The sequence below is a fragment of the Macrotis lagotis genome, chromosome 4, assembly GCF_037893015.1.
Source record: "Macrotis lagotis isolate mMagLag1 chromosome 4, bilby.v1.9.chrom.fasta, whole genome shotgun sequence".
NCBI lineage: Eukaryota > Metazoa > Chordata > Mammalia > Peramelemorphia > Peramelidae > Macrotis > Macrotis lagotis.
Window position 1 is genome coordinate 205,826,794 of NC_133661.1, and position 21,528 is coordinate 205,848,321.

At 36.6% G+C, this 21,528-nt stretch overlaps 1 protein-coding gene and 1 pseudogene across 2 annotated transcripts in view; one reads left to right on the forward strand and one right to left on the reverse strand.

Moving 5' to 3' along the window:
• TRIM69 (tripartite motif containing 69) overlaps positions 1-21,528 on the forward strand; it is a 64,241-nt gene that overhangs the window by 4,469 nt on the left and 38,244 nt on the right. For both annotated transcript variants that reach the window (XM_074235299.1, XM_074235298.1), the window contains exon 2: positions 660-695. In XM_074235299.1, the coding sequence (XP_074091400.1) occupies positions 660-695 (36 nt within the window). The remainder of the gene's footprint in view (positions 1-659; positions 696-21,528) is intronic.
• LOC141520491 (B-cell receptor-associated protein 29 pseudogene) lies at positions 497-12,507 on the reverse strand (annotated as a pseudogene).

A 21,528-nucleotide genomic window follows, 5' to 3' on the forward strand; every position in this document is an offset into this window, starting at 1 on the left:
AGTGGCTTGCCCAAGGTCACACGGCTAGGTAATTATTATGTGTCTGAGGTCGGATTTGAACACAGGTACTCCTGACGCCAAGGCCAGTGCTCCACTGCGCCACCTAGCCCCTCTTATCATAGAATCTTAACTTGCCTTTCTAGAAGAATAGATTCTAGGAACCAAACCCTTTAGGACAAAAAACAGAGACATTCTTCACTAAGTAGTTAGGATCCTCAGGATCATCTAGCTTTTTTTTTTTTTTGTGAGGAGCCAAACTTATTAATTGTTTAACAACTGAAATTCCTAAGAAAACAACTAAGCTCATACAGAAATCCAGTGAGCAAAACATAGCTGTCAATATAGCCAATGTGCAATGGCCTACAATGTTATCAATTTAAAAAAATAACTTCAGTCTCGTGTTCTATAGATTTTTTTTTCCAGATTCCAGCATATAAAAAACATAATGGTTGATGAAAATTGCCTTTTCTACTCTCCTTGTGAAAAATATTTCCTGATATTAAATACCATTTCTAAATTGCAACTGCAATAATAATTTAGTTAAATGCATTCTTGTCTTCACTGATATAACATCAATGTTTTTTAAGTCTAGGCCCATACAACTTAAATCTCAGTCAGATGATGAAAATCATTGATACTATTTTCCTTTCTTTTGTCAGGAAAAAGAGAAAATAGAACACCAGTGGCACTTAATGGTATGTAATGATTGTTTTTAAGATTTCACAGTAGATCTGACACACAACCAAAGATAGCATACATTATTAACATCACCATTGCAATACAGGATACATATATGGCATTCAAGTGTAATGATTGGCTAGGACTGAACAGTGCATTGTTTCTTACTATTTCATTTTAAAGGCCACAAAGACCAAACATCTTAAATCAATTCACCACCTCAATACAGAGGGCATCAATCTACCACATCCAAATCTTCTTCCAGAGGTCTTTTTTCTTTTCACTCTTTGCTAAAATTTCCTGAAGCTGTGTGTGCTCTTTTAAAAGGCTGTCATATTCCTTTGAAAGACTCTCAGATTGCTTCTTCATTGTGGACACTTCATTGTGGGCCTTAGTAAGGGCGTCCAAAGTCTTCTTTAACTTGGTTTTAATTTTTCCATACTTTCCATTAGCTATTTTTTTTCTGCATCTGTAATCTGTTCATCTCCCTTGCCAGATTTCTCCAAGGCCTGTTTTAGCCTTTCATTCTCTTCCGAGCATTTTTTTGGCAGCATCATTGTTACTATCCGCTTGAATTTTCAACACTCCTTTGATTCTCAACTCTTTGGCCAGTTGAGTAATGAAGGTAACTAGACGTTGTAATACAAGCCAAAGAAATAAGGAGGATCCAGAAATGTAAAGATTCCTTTGTGCTCTAAAAAGTTTCATCTGTACATGTTCATAAGCATTGGGATTGCTGTTTGAATTCTTCTCAAGTCCATGACTGATAGAGCACTTCTTCACTTCTCTCACGGCATCAAGAAACAGAACAATCAACAGGACAATAATTGGTAAGGAATGCCTTGTTCCAGTAGCTTGCGATTTTACCCCAGAGTGGGAAAGTGAAAATCTCGTGCTATCCCTGAGGAGAAATAAACGGTAGACAGAGGATTAAAATGAGTCCTATTTCGGTAGAGAGGGAGCTTGCCACCTCTGCCCACCGCAGGGTGTCTGCTCTCTTCCACACCTGGGGAGACAAGCTTCACTTTCCGGCCCCTCTGGGAAGGTGCGCCCACAGGCCCCGAGGGGGGCGTGTTCCCGCCTGGCCCAGCCAGGCCCGGCCCAGCCCGGCCCGGCCCCGCGGGCGGCCCTAGCTTTCCTTTGAACCCACTTTTCTGGTCCAGGGACAAACACTAATTTGTGATGCTCATTTCCTATGCATTCTGATTTTCATTTCTGAAGCCCTGACTAGCTCTGGTCCACAACTTCAGTGACCACTGTAACTTGGATGTCCAGGATGCCCTGGAAATAGCCAGGATAAGGAATCATAAAGGCTCAAGCTAAGCTAGGGAATGTGTGGGGCCATACATATCTCAAAATTCTTTGATTTCTTTGACTTTGGAAGGGAAGGACTTCCACTCAGAGGTCTTTTTTTCATGGCCTTGGGTGGTGGGAGGAGGAAAAAGAGCACAGAGAAAGACAGAATCAGAGTAAAAGAGAAAGGAAGAGGAAGAAAAGGAAGAGAATCATGAAAGATTAATATATTAAAATTAACAGGCATGCATCAGAGTAAGATTGGTTCCTACTGAAGCAGGTTAGATTTATTGGACCTGGAGTCAGGAAGACCTGAGTTTACATTCTGTTTCACAAATTAGCCATCTAATTCTTGGCAAGTCACTTTAACTCCCTCAGCCTCAGTTTCCTCATGTATATCATGGGGACAAAATAGCACCTAACTCCCAGGGTGGTTGTGAGGATATTGTTTATAGTATTTTGTAAATCTTAAGTAGAAACACCAGCTATTAAGTTGTTTGTGAGATCAAGTCACTTAACCCCATTGCCTTGCTAAAAGCAATTTTTAAAAAAGTAGCATATAAAGAGGCTCTCTGCCCCTCAGACTATCTGAGAGAAGGGATGGGAAGGAAAGAGAACTGGTCCAAGGAACAAAAATCCTGGAGGGGGCTATATGAAGATATTTGTTTTATTATTTTTTTAGATTTCTATTCTTTCAGTCAAAAAGTCCACTGCAGATTCTTGTGAATTGGGGGAGTCAATGGGAGTAGATTAATAGATGGATAACTGAATAAAAGGAGTTTATATTTTGGGGCATGTTAGAGATCCCTTTTCCATTATTTATTTATTTTTGCAAGGCAATGGGTTTAAGTGGCTTGCCCACTGTCACACAGCTAGGTAATAAGTGTGTGAGGCTGGATTTGAACTCAGGTACTCCTGATTCCAGGGCTGGTGCTCTATCCACTTGTGCCACCCCTAGAAATCGCTTTTCTAGAACTCTATTGAACCTTTTCTCCTTTTTTTTTAGTTTTTCATTCATTTATTTTCTTATTTAATATTTATTTTCATTTTGTACAAATAATGTTTTTATACATTAATAAAATATTCTTGTTAATTTTAATTTTTTTCTCTCTTCCCCTTTATTGCTCAAGCGAGTCTATATTTATGGGGAGGAGGGGGTATTTCTTTACTCTTGAACCTTTATTGGAACCACCTGGAGGTTTAGGCGAGAGCTCACTAACTATAAGGAAAGTGTAGGTGTAGCTGGAACTGGTTCTTGAAATAACAGAAAGGGTCAGAGGAAGAGAGGGGGAACTCTATACATCATACCTCACAATTATGGGATTTTCATCTGGGATATTTGGAAATTTTTTCTTTTATGTTCCTTTTGAACAGGTCTGCTTCAGTGACACAAGAACAATAACTTAGGAGAGTCAAGCATCACAAATGAGGAGAGTCACACTGGAATTTTTTTTTCTTCCCTTGATGATTTTGAATTTTGAACTGAATTTTAGTTTCCTTATTTTCTGACACTTCCCTCTTTCACTCAAATGCTAATTTTGAAGCTTTTAAAATTACTCACTGGAAATATTTTTCCAGTCTTTTTTTTAATTTAAATTCTTAGTTTTATTTTGTTTCCCCCCATGGGAATACTTTCTGCTTCTGCTTTTGGGTTTTTTTTTTTTTTTTTGCAAGGCAATAGGGTTAAGTGACTTGCCTAAGGTCACTGAATTAAGATTTGAACTCAGGTCCTCCTGACTCCAGGGCTGGTGCTTTATCTATAGCACCACCCTAACTTCCCTGAATACTTTTTTCTTGATGCTATTTCTTAGGGTTACATTAAATTATGTGTTTTGCTAAGTTGCTGTTCTTAGTGAATATTGTACGCCTCTTTATATGCTACACTTTTCTTTGTTGGTTTTTGCAAGGCACAGTGGAATTAAGTGATTTGCCCATAGTCACACCACTAGGTGATTATTAAATGTCTGATGTCACATTTGAACTCAGGTCTTTCTGACTTCAGGACTGGTGCTCTATCCACTGTTCCACCTAGCCACCCCTGCTATTAACTTTTTTGGTATACTTTTATTTCATTTGCATTTGCATGAGTCAGTGTATAATTGATATTATAGAGCCATTAGTTGGTATGTTTTAAATATTTGCTGCATATTAATCAAATGCAACAATTGTTTTATTTATTTATTACTCTATGGTGTTACATGTTTAAAATTTTATTTTTTGTTTTGATTCTATGACCAAAAATTGAAGTGGGTATATTTGGAAAGTGTTGTGATGGATACAGAGATACAGAGAGGTGTTTTGATCTTTGGGGTAGACCCTGGCTATAAAAATAAGGATATAATATAATCACTTTTAAGAGCTATAAAGATCACTAGAAGGGTTAGACCTGGGTAGGTTTTGTGTGAATTACAGTCCCAGTTTCATTCAAATCAATCAACAAGCATTCCTGAAATATGAACTGTGAGCAGAGTATGATGGGTAAGCCCAGGGAAAATAAAGGTAAAAATAATCCCTGCCCTTAGAGAACTTATATTCTAATAGGTGAGATAGCATCTATATCAATAGATAGTTACAGGATCTATATAGAGAGAGTAGGTCAGAAAATTCTAAGCTCTCCAGATTTCTTCCAAAGAGGAATTCACCTTCCAGATTTCACCTTCCAAATAAAGGTGAAAATAGAGGTGCAGGAATAAACAAGAGTTGGGGCAGAATAGCGTCCTCCTGGGACAGCCAGAGAAGTTTCAAAGAAAGATCCTGACAGAGGCAAAGCCAGAAAAATGTAAACACGTCCAGTGGAGCCCTGGAATCCCAGAACAGCTATACTAGAGGCCACAGGACATGGGGAGGCAGGGGAGAGCGGGGGTCTGAGTGGAGAGAGTGAGGGAAGCTCTGCTGACAAGGGATGCCTGTCCCAGCTGTGTTGCCCAGTGAGTGCAGAAGCTGTGGTGCTGGTGCTGGCTAGGGACACTTGAAAGAATTGAGTTCTTGTCTTGTTCTAGGCTGGAGAGGAGAAGTGAAGGTTATAGCCTTTGGAGGGTTCTCAGAAGTAAGATCATTTAGTGTGCAGAGGGGCCCAGCTGTGGCTTGGAGGGGGAATGGAGTACAGAGGTTGGCCCCAGTACCCCACACTCCAGGCAGGACTAGAGGTAAATATAATAATAAGCTGCCAAAAAAAAATCAGGCAAAGGAAAGAACCCAACCATAGACAGTTACTATGGGAATTAGAGAAGAGCAGGTTCATCATCAGAGGAGAACACTGAAGCTAAAAAATAACCCTTCTACCACAAAGAGTAAAGTCAAATGGGTTACCTGCCCAAAAAAGAAATCACGGAAGAATTCAGTGGGTGGGATAGCATGTATAGCAATAGATAGTTACAAGATATATACAGGAGAGTAGGTCAGAAAATTCTAAACTCTCCAGATTAGAAAGATTGAGAGGAAACAAAACAAAACAATCCAAGGAAAAAATTATGAAAAGACCGTCAACCAACTAGAAAAGAAATCTATAATCTCAAGGAAAAAAAGTGACTCCTTGAAAATTAGAATTGGGCAAAGGGAAGTTATAAGAGACCAAGAAATAATAAAATAAGAAATAATAAAAAGAAAATAATAAAACAAAATACAAAGAATGAAAAAGTAGAAAATATGTGAAATATCTCCTAAGAAAAACAACTGATCTGAATCAAGAAGAGAAAATATAAAAATGAGCTGTCTGAAAGAATTTGATGATCAAAAAATGTGTTAGAACAAAAGGGGGAAGTAGAAAAAAATCCACTGATCATCACTTGAGAAAGATCCTAGGAGGAAAACCTACAGGGATATAACAAAATTCTGAAACCCCTAGGTTAAGGAGAAAATATTACTAGCAACAAGAAAAAAAATTCAAATATGGTGGCCCAACAATTATAAGACCCAGCAGCATCTGCATTAAAAGACTATAGGTCTTAGAACACTATGAAAAGTAAAAGAACTGGGGTTGTGGCTGAAAATATCCTACCCAGCAAAGTTAAGTATAATCTTGAATGAAAAAAATGGACATTCAATGAGCTGCCAGGATTTTAGGATTTTTTTCAAAAAAGATCTAAAACTTAATAGAAAATTTGACATACAAGACTGATGACCTCCATGAGTTTGGCCTTAAAAATAATAGCTTAAATATATGTTAACCTTCAGAATTTGTTCTAATAAGGGATAGAATTGACCTCAAGAAAAAGCTAAACAGAATTAGGTTAACATACATATTTATTAATATTTCTCTAAGTTTGATCATTATGTGGGCATATATAGGGGGTCCATTTAGAGAACCACACCTCAAAATGAAGTATTAAGAAAGGGTGGGAGTAGCCCCTATTTTAGGATATAGAGGGGCAACTCGGGTTGGGAGGGAGGAGCTAGATATCAAACATTCCATTACAAGGACTACCTTATTGTTTATGCTAAAGATCCCCACAAAACAATATGAATCTTTCCCTTTCAAGATGTCAGTAAACCCAGAAACCTAATTGGATTTGTTATTAGAGGTCAACATTATCCAAGAAATAGAAGGTAAACATCAAAGACTAATTATAAGGAATTCAATAAGGAAATGGAAAACACATATTAAAGATAATCATTAGTAACTGTGTAATTTAAAAAAAAAGATTAGGGTATTTCTGAATCTGATGTGATTCTAAAAAGGAAAATAATGTAGTGAAAGATAAAAAGAGCATCTCATACAAATGAGATGCAAGAATTGATATAGAGGAATTAGTTGGGAGAGGAGGATTGGTATTTCTAGAATCCTACCCATTGGGAATAAATTAAAGAGAAAACAAAACATCTCTCTAGAAGGATAAAAGTATTCTAAATTCAGAGGGGAACTAATAGGGTAAGGGAATAGGGAGGGTATTGAATTTAGAAAGTGAGAGAATAGGATAAGGGGGCTAAAGTGCATGTAGATGAATGAGATAAAGAGGGAACAACATAGCATTTGGAAGCTAAATTCAAAATCAGAAACAAGGTTAAGAGAATAGGAAGAAGGGAGAAGATTAGCAAGAGGGATAGGTTAAGTAATAGGAGGACAGGGTAGCAGGGAGAAGTAAAGCAGCAGAGTGAGGAAGCATAGGAATAGGGTGAGAAGGATAGTGGGGGAAAATAGAAAGGAGGAAAATAAACAAGTAATTATAGGTAGGATTAGATGAATTCACCCATAAAAATGGAAACAAACACTAGATTAAAAATTTGAATTTACCACTATGTTGCTTTCAGGAAATGCTAAAAGAGAGATACATACAAACATAAAATAAAGATCAGGAGTTGAAATTATCATGTAAAAAAAATCATAGGTAGTTATCATGATCTCCAATAAAGTTAAAGTTAAAATATATTTAATCAAAAGAGAAAAATAGGGAAATGATATGTCAGTCATATTACTATTGTTTTAGATTATTTAAAATAGTGTAAAGTTGGAATATTGTTGTGCTGTAGGAAATGATGACCCGTGGATTTAGAGAAATATGGAAAGACTTGGATTTATGAAAGAAGATGCTTCAGAAAAACAAAGGACAAGTAGAAATAAGCATATACAATTATATATATGCCTATAAATGTATACGTGCTTATATGTATATTATTATGTTTGGGTATACATGTGTATGTATGTATATAGATGTGTGTATGTGTATATATTTATATTTAATTTTAACCCTTTTTATGGGGGACAGGGGAAAGACCTACTGCAGAAAATATCATTTTAATTCCTTTTTTAAATTTAATTTTTCAAAAATGAAGATGAAAAACTTGTCTCCTCATTCTCTTCTATTTTTTTTAGGTTTTTGCAAGGCAAATGGGGTTAAGTGGCTTGCACAAGGCCACACAGCTAGGTAATTATTAAGTGTCTGAGACCAGATTTGAACCCAGGTACTCCTGACTCCAGGGTCGGTGCTTTATCCACTGTACCATCTAACCGCCCTCCTCATTCTCTTCTATTAAAAAAGCAAGAAAAATAAAATCTCCTGTACAAATACATAAAGTCATGTAAAACAATCCCCACATTGATCAATTAAAAAGATATGTCTTGGTCTATGCTCTTTTTTTTTTTTTTTTTGGCAAGGCATTAGGGTTAAATGACTTGCCCAAGATCACGTAACTAAGTATTAAGTGTCTGAGTCTGGATTTGTAGTCAGGTCCTCCTGACTCCAGGGCCGGTGCTTTATCCACTGCACCATTTAGCTGCCTCCTCAGTCTGTATTCTTGACACCACTACTTTGCTATCAGGCTCATGAATCCTCTAGAATCATGGTGAACTATTGTGTTATTCAGAGTTCTGAAGACTTTCAAAGTTGGAAATACCAAAGTTCCAAATATCTTAATTGTTCCTTGAAAGAAGCCAGGAATCTTCAGATGTGGATATGAGGAAGGAGAGAATTACAGATACAAGAGATAAAGGTACTGAGATGGAAGATGGTACTTAACTGAACAGAAAGTAAGTTTTTAAGGCTAGATTTTAGTGTTGTAAGAAAACCTTTAGGGGGGCAGCTAGGTGGTGCAGTGGATAAAGCACCGGCCCTGGAGTCAGGAGGACCTGGGTTCAAATATAGCCTCAGACACTTAATAATTGCCTAGCTGTGTGACCTTGGGCAAGTCACTTAACCACATTACCTTAAATAAATAAAAAGTTTTAAAAAATACCTAAATAAGAAAATCTTTCTTTGGGCCTCAGCTCTAAATAATGAAATAAATTCAAGAGAAAATCAATAGCATCTTATTTAAAAAATAAAACAAAATACCAAGACAGAAATACATTGGGGGGATTGGCCATGAGGGACTAGTTCAGAATTCAAGATGGGGATTGCTTTTAAAGACAATTTTTCATAACTTTGCTATGTCATAGAGAAAGAGATGAGAGAGCTGGGCTACTACTAATTCCTATATGTTGTCCAGCAGGTACATTCCAGAAGCATACTGGAACCAATGAGATAACTGAGGGTACAAATTTTAATAGTAGATGGTGTGGAGAAAGAGTAAAGTATAAGAAAGCTGAGAAGGAAAGTACAGAGTTTTATACCAAAAGTATCTTATTTTTGATCCTGAAGGAACAGGATCAGTGGGGCTTATTTACTAGGAAGATGAGCTAGAAGTTAGATTGAAGTGGAGAGAGAAGAGCTGGCCCAATCAGAAGGCTATTATCAAAATCCAGACACGATTTGGTGAGAACATGAATTAGAGTCGTAGATCTGATAAGTAAATTTAAAACTGGAAGCCTTTGGGGGTTGAGGCTTTCCAGTGGGAAAAAGGAAAGGAATGTTTACATCAAGAAAAGATACTTCATTCAGAGGTAGTACAGAGTAATGCTCTCCTATATTAAAAGAACATTAGGGACCAGACTGAGAATCTTTTCAGAACAGGCCTAGTGGACTTAGGAGAATCAGAAGAAGCATGGACTAAGCCTCCGACAGTATTTCAGAGGTCTGTGTCAGAAGGATGACTTTAAATGTGTCTGGACTCTGAGAACAGAGAGTTTGAAAAAGTTCCAATTGTACTCTGGGCCTGGCCAAATGCTGGGTCAGCCCTGTAAGTTGAGTAATGCCATTCAGCAGGAAGGGTGATCACCTTCTAACTGGCTGATGCATGGTGGTAGCCTCTTTTCTTTTTAAATTTTCTTTTTTGTTATGAACTTGACAAATACTAACATTTCAATGTGCAAAGAACAAAAAGAAAATTATACATATAAAATAGTAAACTATATAGTTTTGAGTGTTTAAAGTGCACATTAAATTTAACATACTGATAACAAAAAACTTTCTTTTGTCCCCTAATGAATTTCCTTCTTTTCTCTTGTGTGTATTAAAATTTTGAACTAGGGTGGCTAGGTAGCACAGTGGATAAAGTACTGGCCTTGGAATCAGGAGTACCTGGGTTCAAATCCAACTTCAGACACTTAATAATTACCTAGCTGTGTGGCCTTGAGCAAGCCACTTGACCCCATTGCCTTGAAAAAAATCTAAAAAAAATTGAACTGAAACACCAAAATCTCATATGTGCAATAGAACATAAAAAGATTGTACTTAAAACTGTGAGTCGTCATTTAACTACTTTTTAAAAGTATGTGATGGGAAAATTAGGTGGAGCAACAGATAGAACACCAGTCCTGGAGTCAGGAGGACCTGAGTTCAAATCCAGCCTCAGACACTTAATAATTACCTAGCTGTGTGGCCTTGGGCAAGCCACTTAACCCCATTGCCTAGCAAAATAACCTAAAAAAGAAAAAAAGAAAAAAGAAATTAAAAAGAAATGGCTCAGAGAAGAAATAACATACTCACTTAATAGGGTATAGAAATCTATCTTATCCTAGAGAAAAATGAGAGGAAGACATGAGGCCAGGGGGACAGGGGAAGGGGAAGAGGGGAGCAGGTGATAGAAGAGAGGGAAGATTGTAGGAGTGAGTAGTCAGATATAACACACTTCTAAGGAGGGACAGGGTGATAAGAGAGAATAGAAATGGGAGTGGGAAGAAGAGAATGGAGGGAAATAACAGATAACATTAGCAACTGTGGAAAAAATATTGAAGCAACTTATCTGATGGACTTATGATAAAGAATGTGATACATCCAGAAACAGAGCTGCACCACCTAGCTGCCCCTCTGAGCCATTTCTGGTGAGAATGAAGGCTCACTCATTCCCCCTTAACTTTTTCCCTTCCACTTGATTGCAAAAACTTTTTCCTTGACTCTTTATGTGAAATATCCTAGCCCATTCTACCTCTCCTTTTCTCTTTCTCCCAGTACCTTCCTTTATCACTTATTGACTCCATCTTTATACTGTATTATACCAGTATATTCAACTCCCTCCTGTGCCTTGTCTACATATTGCTCCTTCTAACTGCTCTTTTGTTTTTGCAAGGCAATAGGGTTAAGTGGCTATCCCAAGGCCACACAGCTAGGTAATTAAGTTTCTGAGGCTGGTTTTGAACTCAGGTACTCCTGACTCCAGGGCCGGTGCTCTATCCACTGCGCCACCTAGCTGCCCCTCTAACTGCTCTTATAAATGAGAAGGTTCATATAAGTTATCAGTATCTTCTTCCCATGCAGAAATTCAAGCAGTTCAATATCATTAAATCCCTCATAATTAATCCTCATCCACCCTCTCTATGCTTCACCTAAGTCCTGTACTTGAAGATCAAACTTTCTGTTCAGCACTGGTCATTTCAACAGGAAATTTTGAAAGTCCCTTGTTTTATTGAAAATCCAACTTTTCCCCTGAAAGAATTTTGATGGGTAGTTGATCCTTGGTTGTAATCCAAGCTCTTTTGCCTTCCAGAATATCATATTCCAAGTCCTATGAGCCCTTAATGTAGACGCTGCCAAATCCTGTATAATCCTGACTGTAGTTCCCAGCAATTGAATTGTTTCTTTCTGGCTGCTTGTAGTATTTTCTCTTTGACTTGGGAGTTCCTGAGAGTTCTGGGGGAGTATCTCTTTTAGGAGGTGATTGGCAAATTCCTTAAATTTCCATTTAACCCTCTGCTTCTAGGATCTCAGGGTAATTTTGCTGGATTATTTCTTGAAAAATGAGTCTAGGCTCTTTTCCTGATCATGACTTTCAGGTAATCCAATAATTTTTAAATTATCTCTTCTGGATCTCTTTTCCAGGTCAATTGTTTTTCCAATAAGATATTTCACATTTTCTTCTAGTTTTTCATTCTTTTGGTTTTGTTTTATTATTTCTTCATTTCTCACAAAGTCATCAGCTTCCCTTAGCTACATTTGAGGGCATTTTCTTTATTATCTCCTTTTCCATCTGGTCAATTCTGCTTTTTAAGGAATTCTTCTCTTCATTAACCTTTTGGACAGCTTTTTCCATTTGACCTAAACTGGTTTTTAACCTATTATTTTCTTCTGTATTTTTTTGGTATCTCCTTCACCAAGCTGCTGACTTGTTTTTCATGATTTTCCTGAATTGTTCTCATTTCTCTTTCCAATTTTTCCTCTACCTCCCTTACTTGATTTTCAAAATCTTTTTTGAGCTTTTCCATAGCTTGAGATCAATTTCTATTTTTCTTGGACATTTTGGATACAGAAGCTTGGACTTTGTCATCTTCTGAGTGTGTGTTTTGATCCTCCATGGGTCCAATTTTCTATGGTCAGATTCTTTTTTTTCCTGTTGTTTGTTCATTTCTCCAGCCTAAGAACTGATTTTAACATGCTTCCAAAATTTTGGGGGGGGTTTTGGGGACAACCCCCACCAGGGACCCTAATTCTTTCAATGTCTTATGAGAGGTCTGAATGCTCTCCTGGCCTTTGCTCTGGTCTGTGAATGACCACAAGCATTCCACAGACTGGGCCCTGGATCTGAATATGGGCAAAGTAGCAGTCCTCCTAACCCAGGGATGGTGGAGAGGCCTCCTTACCCTCTGTGGTCTGGGTGCTCTGGAAGCAGGTGCTGAATGACTCCACAGATTCCCAAGATGGTTACCCTGAGACCAATGCTGTCCTGGGCTCCATGCTCACTCTGGTATAGCAGAGTTTCCCCACTGACCCTCCAAGTAGTCCCTGCCATCCCTGGGTCAAGAGATCTGGAAATCACTCCCACTGTCATGGACCCAGGTGTCCCGCAGATTGTTCCTGAAAGACTGGAGCTGATTTACTACTATGTGGCCTGAGTTGTTCTAAGGCTCTTTCCTAACCCTGGTCTGAATGGAATAGACCTTTCCTGCAGATCTACCAAGTTATCTTGGACTGGAATTTTATTTCACTCAGTCTTTCTATGAGTTCTGTCACTCTAGAAACTGTTTAGAGTCATAATTTTATGGCATTTGGGGTTTTCTGGGGAAGAGTTTCTGGGAATTCCTGCCTTCATGCTGCCATCTTGGTGCTGCCCTCAGATATCTTGTTTTTAAGAACCTGCCGATGATCCTGACTATGGTATCTGAACCTCTAGACACTTTCCATTGATTTGGGAGTTCTGGATTTAGTTGGATGTTTTCATTCTGAAGTTCCTTTCAGGAGATGATTTATTTTTACCCTCTAATAGATCAAGATTAGTATAATTTCTTGAAATAAGATTGTTTAGGTTTTTTAAAAAATCAAAGTTTTTGTAGCATCCTGTGATTCTTAATTCATCTGATTTTTTCCCTCAGGCTAGTTGTTTTTTTAATGACCCTAATATTTTTTCTGTTTTTCTGAACTTTTGATTTTGTTCTAGTATTTCTGGCTGTCTCATGGGGTCACTGATTTCTATTTGATCTATTCTAGTTTTCAGGGAATACATTTCTTGGGTAAGAGTTAACAGTTTCTCTTTCAAACTGATTATTCTCTTTCCAACTTTTCTTCCAGAGGTTTTATTTCATAATTTTAAAAAAATTGTTGCTTTATTTCTTCAAGGTATTTATACAGACCTTATGGAAACCATTTTTTCTTTGAATTTGTGTTTCAAGTTATTGGAATTCTGTCCTACTTGGAGAACCTCTAGAATTGTAATATTTCTTTATACTGATCAATGTTCTTATTGTTATTGTTTTTAATTCATTTCTTTTTTCAGCTTTGGTTCCTTAATTTGAACTTGGTGTCAGAACCAGGTTCTCCTACCTCCTGTATTTTTGGGTAGGGTATTTTGCTGTTATAACTATTTTTGTACATACTGAATTATATGCCTAATGAAGAAAAAAATGTACTCTGTGTTTTAGGCAAAAGCCTACCAGAAACAATTTAATTGATTTAAAATTATTCTAAATCCAAAATTGCTCACTTAGAGAAAAATTTTCTAATTGATAAAGTTCCTATATGTACTTGGATCTCTTTCTAACAAAAGATCATTTCAGATAAGATATATAGGAATCTTAAATGAGAAAAAGGTCACAGGATGTTAAAATCATTTTGGCTTAACACTCTACTCTTAATAGAACACTAATCACTTAATTTTCTTGTAAAATTTTCTTCGAAAAACTCAAATCCTTTCTCTACCCTTTGGTGGTACCCAATCAATACCCTGTAATGTTGGCCTTAATGTGAATATGAATCTCTCTTAATCACAGTAGCCCAATTTGACCAGACAAGGGCATATTTAAGCATTCACTGGATTATATAATTAAGGTCAGTCTTTATTTGGGCATGGAAGCAGTTACTACTATATAAATTATTTATACTTTATGATACCTATGTCAATCCCTATAACTGTCCAGGCTAGGGGGTAGACATTGCATTGCTTGTGGATACAGACAGGAGCTAGCTTGCAACGTGGAGTGGGCAATGGTAGACAGCGGGATAAACAGATTAGGAACTTGGGAAACTGATAAAGTTGGCCTTTACAGAAAGATTTATATATGTACTTCTGTCACTAAGGCTGTACAATAAAAAGGTCTATATCTCTCCAAGCCTCCTCAGTCCTTTGGTCTCTCTGAAAAAAAAAAAAAAAAACCTTTACAAAGATGCTATAAGGATGGGATTTGTTTGAAGCATCATTATTGGGGCAGCTAGGTGGCACAGTGGATAAAGCACTGACCCTGGAGTCAGGAGTACCTGGGTTCAAATCCGGTCTCAGACACTTAATAATTACCTAGCTGTGTGGCCTTGGGCAAGCCACTTTAACCCCATTTGCCTTGCAAAAACCTAAAAAAAAAAATAAACATCATTATTATTTGACTTACATACCCTAAACCTTTTAGAATGAGGAAGCAATGATTTTAAAGAAATTAGGTCTGTATTAATGCGAGTTTGAACAATGTAAAATTAGATTAAATATAAATTATAAAATATTAGTGGGTCACATTCAGTGGAGCCAAAGTTCAATAAATGGGTTAATGTGCAAGGTAGTAAAGATTTTTAACACACTGCTGTTTAGTCAGTTTGCACCCACCTACCATTGAATAAGAATGGAACGTGCTGCTAAGTACCATACTGCCAACAGTTGTGTTAATTTTTTTTTCTAAACAGAACCCTTGTGAAAATGGACAGGATGATTCCATTTAGAACCATTGCCAGTACAAAACAAAGAGGCTTGTTCCTACATTAGAGCAAATATTTGATGTAATAACAAGAATATAATCTGGCCTCCATGCTTCTAATACCTTACTCTTGGCCACACTCTCTTGGATCTAGTCCCATTGGCTTCCTGGCTATTCCTTGAACAATTCCCAACACTGGGCATTTTCATTCGCTATCCCCCATCTCTTGGTATGCTCTTCCTCCTTATCTCTGTTTCTTGGCTTCCTTTCAGTCCCAGCTAAAATTCCATTTCCTCTAGGAAGCTACTTTTCTAATCCCTCTTCACTCTAGTGCCTTCCCTCTATTGATCATTTCCAATTTGTCTTATATATAGCCTGTACATAATTATTTGTATGTGCCTCCCTTATTAGACTGTCAGCTCCTTGATAGTGGGGACCATCTCTTGCCTCTCTGTATCTCCAATGCTTAGCTAACACATAATAGGTATTTAATATTTTAACTGACTGATGGTACTGATTGTCATTCTAAGTCTAATATAGGACAAGATAGAATGTCTGAATCTATAGTTTGAAATATTATAAATCATTTAGGCTAAAGAAAAGAAAAGGGCAAAGCAATTCAGCTTTTTGTAGTTTACAAACAGTCACAAGGAAAAGAAATGAGACTATGATAGAAATGGAGCATCTATCAGTTGTCTGCATTTAAAGATTATACAAAAATACATTCCTCTTAGCATAAAAGCCTTTCAGACAAAAGCCTTAAGTTTATGCAGAATAGTGGGGAAAAAATCAGTAGATAGGAAGAAATTTTTGGTGTGAGCACTGATTAGAAAGGTGCCTAGGGCAGATGAAGATGTGGCAGCTAAATATCTTGATTTTTAAAGATAATATATTTATTTAATATTTTATTTTAATTCAATTGCATGTAAAAAGAATGCTAACATCATTTGTTCTTGAGTTCGAAGATCTCTCTCCCTTCCCCCCTGCCATTAAGAAAGCAAGCAATTTGATATAGGTTATACACATGCAGTCATGCAAAATGTATTTCCATATTAGTCATGTTGTGAAAGAAAATATAGGCCAAAAAACCAAAATCACAAAAATAAAGTTTGAAAAAAGCATGCTTCAATCTGCATTCAGAATCTATCAGTTCATTTATGGATATGGATAGCATTTATCATCATAAATTTTTCATATTTGTCTTACATCATTGTATTTCTTAAGTCATTCATAGTTGATCATCATACGATATTGCTGTTACTATGTAAAATATTCTCTTGATTCTGCACATTTCACTTTATATCGGTTCATATAAGTCTTCTCAAGTTTTTCTGAGAGTTTCCTGTTCATCATTTCTTACAGCCCAATGATATTTTATCATAATATTATACCACATCTTTTTTTACCCACTCCCTTCAATTTACAATTCTTTGCCACCATTTAAAGAGCTGCTTAAATATTTTTAAGTGGTCCTTTTCCTTTTTTATGATCTCTTTAGGAATACAGATCTACTAGTAATATTACTAGGTCAAAGGGTATACATGGTTTTATAGAATCTTGAGCATAGTTCCAAATTGCTCTTTTATTGGATATATTCATAGCTCTACCAACAATGCATGTGTCTCAATTTTTCTGCATCCCTTCCAACAGTTGTCATTTCCTTTTTCTGTCATATCAGCTAATCTAATAAGTGTGTGGTGATGACTTGTTTTAATTTGAATTTTCTAATCAATATTGATTTTTCCATATGACTAAAGACAGCTTTGATCATTTTGTCTGAAAACTTCCTGTTCATATCCTTTGATCATTTATCAATTGGACAATAGTATGTGTATTTATAAATTGCACTTAATTCTCCTTATGAGAGATATGACCTTTATTGGGGAAACTTGCTGTAAAATTTTTTTTACAGTTATTACTGAGTATTTCCTTCAATCCTATTCCTCCCTTTTATCCTAATCTCTCATTTTACCATCAGTCCTCAAAAGTGCTTTGTTTCTGACTACTGCTTCTCTCTAGCTGTCCTCCCTTCTGTCAACACCTCCCCTTCTCTTAATCCCTTCTCCTGTTTTCCTGTAAGTTTTGGTAGTTGTGTGTATGTTATCCTTTTGTTGATCCAATTCCAACCAGAGTGATGTTCAAGAGTTATCCCTACCATACCCTCCCATCTTTTCCCTCTATTTGTAAAAAGCTCTTTTACACCTTTTTCATGTGGGGTGATATATTTCATTCTACTTCTCCCTTTCTCCTTCTCCCAGTGCATTCCTCTTTTTCACTCAATTCTTTTTTGATATTCCCTCATATTACTCACACCCATACCCTGTGCCTAGGTACACTCCTTCTAACTGCCCCAATAATGAGAATTTAGTATGTTACAAGTTATTTTCCCATGTAGGAATGTAATCAATTTAACTATATTGAATCCTTTAAGATTTCTCTTTCCTATTTACTTTTTATGCTTTCCTTGAGTTTTATATTTGAAAATCATACTTTCTATTGAGCTCTGGTCTTTTCATCAGGAATGCTTGAAAGTTCTCTGTTTCATTGAATATACATTTCTTCCCAAAGGATTTTACTCAGTTTTGTTGGCAAGGTTGCCTTAGTTGTAAAAATCTTCCAGAATGTATTCCAAGCTGTTTGCTTCTTTAATATGAAAGATATTAAATCTGTCTGCTATTCTGTCTGTGATTCTATAATATTTGAATTGTTTACTTCTGTTTAAAATATTTCCTCTTTTAAAAAAATTTTCCCCTGGAATTTGACATTCCTAAGGATTTTCTACTTGGGATGTCTTTTAGGACATAATTAGTGGCTTCTTTCAATTACCCTCTGGATCTAAGGTATCATGGCTGTTTTCTTTGATAATTTCTTGACCTGTTATGTCTTGGCTTTTTCCTCTGATCTGGGTTTTTGTAAATTCTATTATTTTTAAATTATCTCTTTCCTTGATCTATTCTCCTTGATAATTTTGTTTTCCAGTGAGATAGTGCATATTTTATTTTATTTTCCATTCTTTTGATTTTTTTTTATTTCTTGATGTTTCATGGAATCATTAGCATTCACTTGCCCAATTCTAAATTTTAGGAAATTTTCTTCAGTGAGCTTTTGCATCTCTTTTTGTATTTGGTCAATTCACTTTTCAAGGAGTTCTCTTCAGAGGCAGCTAGGTGGCCCAGTGGATAGATCACCAGCCCTGTAGTCAGGAGTACCTGAGTTCAAATCCAGCCTCATACACTTAATAATTACCTAGCTGTGTGACCTTGGGCAAGCCACTTAACCCCATTTGCCTTGCAAAAAAAAGAGTTATCTTCAGTGAATTTTTGTATATCTTTTTGGTCTATTCTGCTTTTTTAATATGTTCTTTTCTTAAGAGAGAGAGAGAGAGAGAGAGAGAGAGAGAGAGAGAATATTTTATATGTGGGTGGATGTGCTTCCTTTTCCAAGCTGGTGATTCTTTTTTCATGATTTTTTCACATCACTCTCATTTCTTTCCCCAATTTTCCTTCTTTTTCTCTTGTATGGCTTTAAAAATCCTTCCTGGCCTCTTCCAGGAATTCTTTTTGGACCTCAGTGAGATCAATTGATGATTTGGATGCAGCTGTTTTGATTTTATTACCTTCTAAGTTTGTGTTTTGATCTTCCTTGTCATCATAGTAATTTTCTATGGTCTGGTTCTTTTTTTGTTATTTGCTCATTTTTCTAACCTATTTCTTGATTTTTAATGTGCTGTTAAATTTGAGCTCTGCTACTGAGGAAAAGGAGGAACCTGTCCCAAGCTTTAGGGTTTATTTTTGGTTGTTGCTATTTTCAGAGCTAATTCAGAGGGTCTATAAGTTTTCAGTTCTTCCAAGGTGATAAGATCTAAGGAAAGGTGTATTTAGTGTTTTCCTGAAGTACACTACACTTTTCTGCCCTGGATATATCCACTTCCCTTCAGCTGCAAGCTCTGGTACCTCTCTCCGCCTTTGAATATGACCTAGAACTGTGAGTCCCTGTGATCAGTTGTCTGATCCCTTTACCATCAGTGATCTGAGATTTTGGAAGCCAAACTTCAGTGGTTGATTCAGTTGGAGAAGGCCTGCTTCTGGTTCGCTGGAGTGAGGCCTGCACTGGCACAACCTGTAATAGACTGTGTTCCCCTATGATCCTGGTTATGACAAATCTTTTCTGGCTGCCTTCATAGTTGTCTTAAGTGGATTGTTTCACCATGGCCTTTCATGGATTCTGCCCCTCCAGAATTTTTTTTGAGGCGTTATTTTGAGTTGTTTGGAGGGAAATTTAGAAGAACTTAGACAAGTCTTTGCCATTTTCTCTGCTATCTTTTCTCCTTTTCCTATATTTGAAGAAAATAAAGGAAATAAATATAATAATAATAATAGAGAAATTTTTATTGTGTTTTGAAATAGACTTATTCTAGAAAAGGTTGCCTTCAAGAACTTATTTTTCCAAAGAAAGGAAAAACTAATCTGAATTTAAAGTGCCAAAGGATCACTTAATACTTTTACTGAAAGAGATTTGTTCTAGGCAATATGACCTGTAACAGAAAAACCTCAGAAACCGAATTAAAGAACTGTTGTGGTCAAGAACAGAGGCCAGTGATGGTGGTTAAAAAAGAAATCATAAATGTATAAATAACCAGACTAATAGCAAAGGAATTAACCTGAACTGGTAATCATAACAAGAATTAAAATTGCCTTGGATTGTCAGCCTGTGGTTTTCAGGTTTGGATTTATGGAATAAATAATATTTGATTCCTATGGCAGAGGAGAGAGTTTTAATCTGCCATTTTGCGTATTTGCTCCAAGGAATCTCTTGAGGCACCTGCCACTTTCCAGCACCTGATGGAGAAAGCAATTGGAGACATGAAGTAAACAGATGTATTGCTGTACCTAGATAACTCTTACCCCAGCTATCACATTTTCAATAGCTCTGAAATTTAGAGTTACCCACTTTTTCAACTTTAAACTTACAGATTCTTCTTTTTAGATGAGGGGGACAGACTATCCTGCCCACTATGGCAAAAGTAAGGTGAAAGATCTGTTTTGCTCTTATTATACCAACTGTAGGTTGGCATACCATCTGAGAGATACCAAAGAAAGTGGGGTTTACATCAGCTTGGTTAATAGATTTTATTATGGTTAATTAAGTTAATTGGGTTATTTAAAAGAGTTTATTCACAAAGGATCAGTTATCTTGAGTGGTTGAAGGACAAAGTAACATCATGCCAAGTCAGGTATTACAAAGAAGGCATAGTGCCAGGATGCTTTAGGACAATGTATAAGTTTTAACTTAGGATAGCTGGAGTTTCCTTTGTTATATACATTGACTCAAGGTAGTTTACATTTTTTTGGAGGAATCACAGGTCATATTCCCCAGTCTACACCTGTACAGTAAGTAAAGAAAAGGCACAGGGACAAAACTAAGGGGGTTGGAGCATTAAGGTCATTGACAACTGTTCTACTTGTTTAGTTGAATTCAGCTGAATTATCAGCCTTTCAAATGCAGGTGCAACAAATAAAGCTTAAAAAGTTTTGGATTTCACCTTAAAATTCCTATTTCTTTTTCCCTTTGGATCCAAGAAGAACAAGTCTAAAAAATTTTTTTAAAAACCAATTATTTAACTAGAAACATTAAAAATCCATTCAAATAACTATACTTGCTTAGTTATTATTTATACTTCTATTAATTCATTTCAACTCATAATGCTTCAGTTTCCTTCTCTAGGACCATCTCAGGACCTCCTTTCTGCCATTCACTTTTCTTCATATGTGAGTAATCTTTTTTTACATGGCAGACTGTCAAATATAGAAAGTCAACTTCTCCAACCAAAATAAATCAATAGCATGGTTTTACACCTTTTTTTGCCCTGATTCTTTTGTCCTCTCCCTATCTTGGTCACCCTCTTTTAGAGTCTGTCTGTGTTCCTCTAAAAACACAACCTGCAGGGGCAGTTAGGTGGCGCAGTGTACAGATCACCGGCCGTGGAGTCAGGAGGACCTGAGTTCAAATTTGATCTCAGATACTTAATAATTACCTAGCTGTGTGGCCTTGGGCAAGCCACTTAACCCCATTTGCCTTGCAAAAAAAAAACTAAAAAAAAAACAAATCAAAGAAAAAAACACAGCCTAGAACTGAACACAATAAACCAGATGTAACCTCTTATATCATCCAGAACAGAGGCCAAATCTTTTCTTTGATCTTGCTCTTGTAGCCAACATATCTAAAAAACAAAACTCTTTTTTTATTTCATTTTCTTTTTTTAATTTATTTTTATTAAAGATATTATTTGAGTTTTACAATTTCCCCCAATCTTGCTTCCCTCCCCCTCCCCCCCACAGAAAGCACTCTGTCAGTCTTTACTTTATTTCCTTGTTGTACCTTGATCCAAATTGGGTGTGATGAGAGAGAAATCATATCCTTAAAGAGAAGTCTAAGAGGCAACAAGATCAGACAATAAGCTATCTGTTTTTTTCCTAAATTAAAGGGAATAGTCCTTGCACTTTGTTCAAACTCCACAGCTCCTTATCTGGATACAGATGATACTCTCCTTTGAAGACAGCCCAAAATTGTTCCCAATTGTTGCCCTGATGGAATGAGCAAGTCCTTCAAGGTTGAACATCACTCCCATGTTGCTGTTA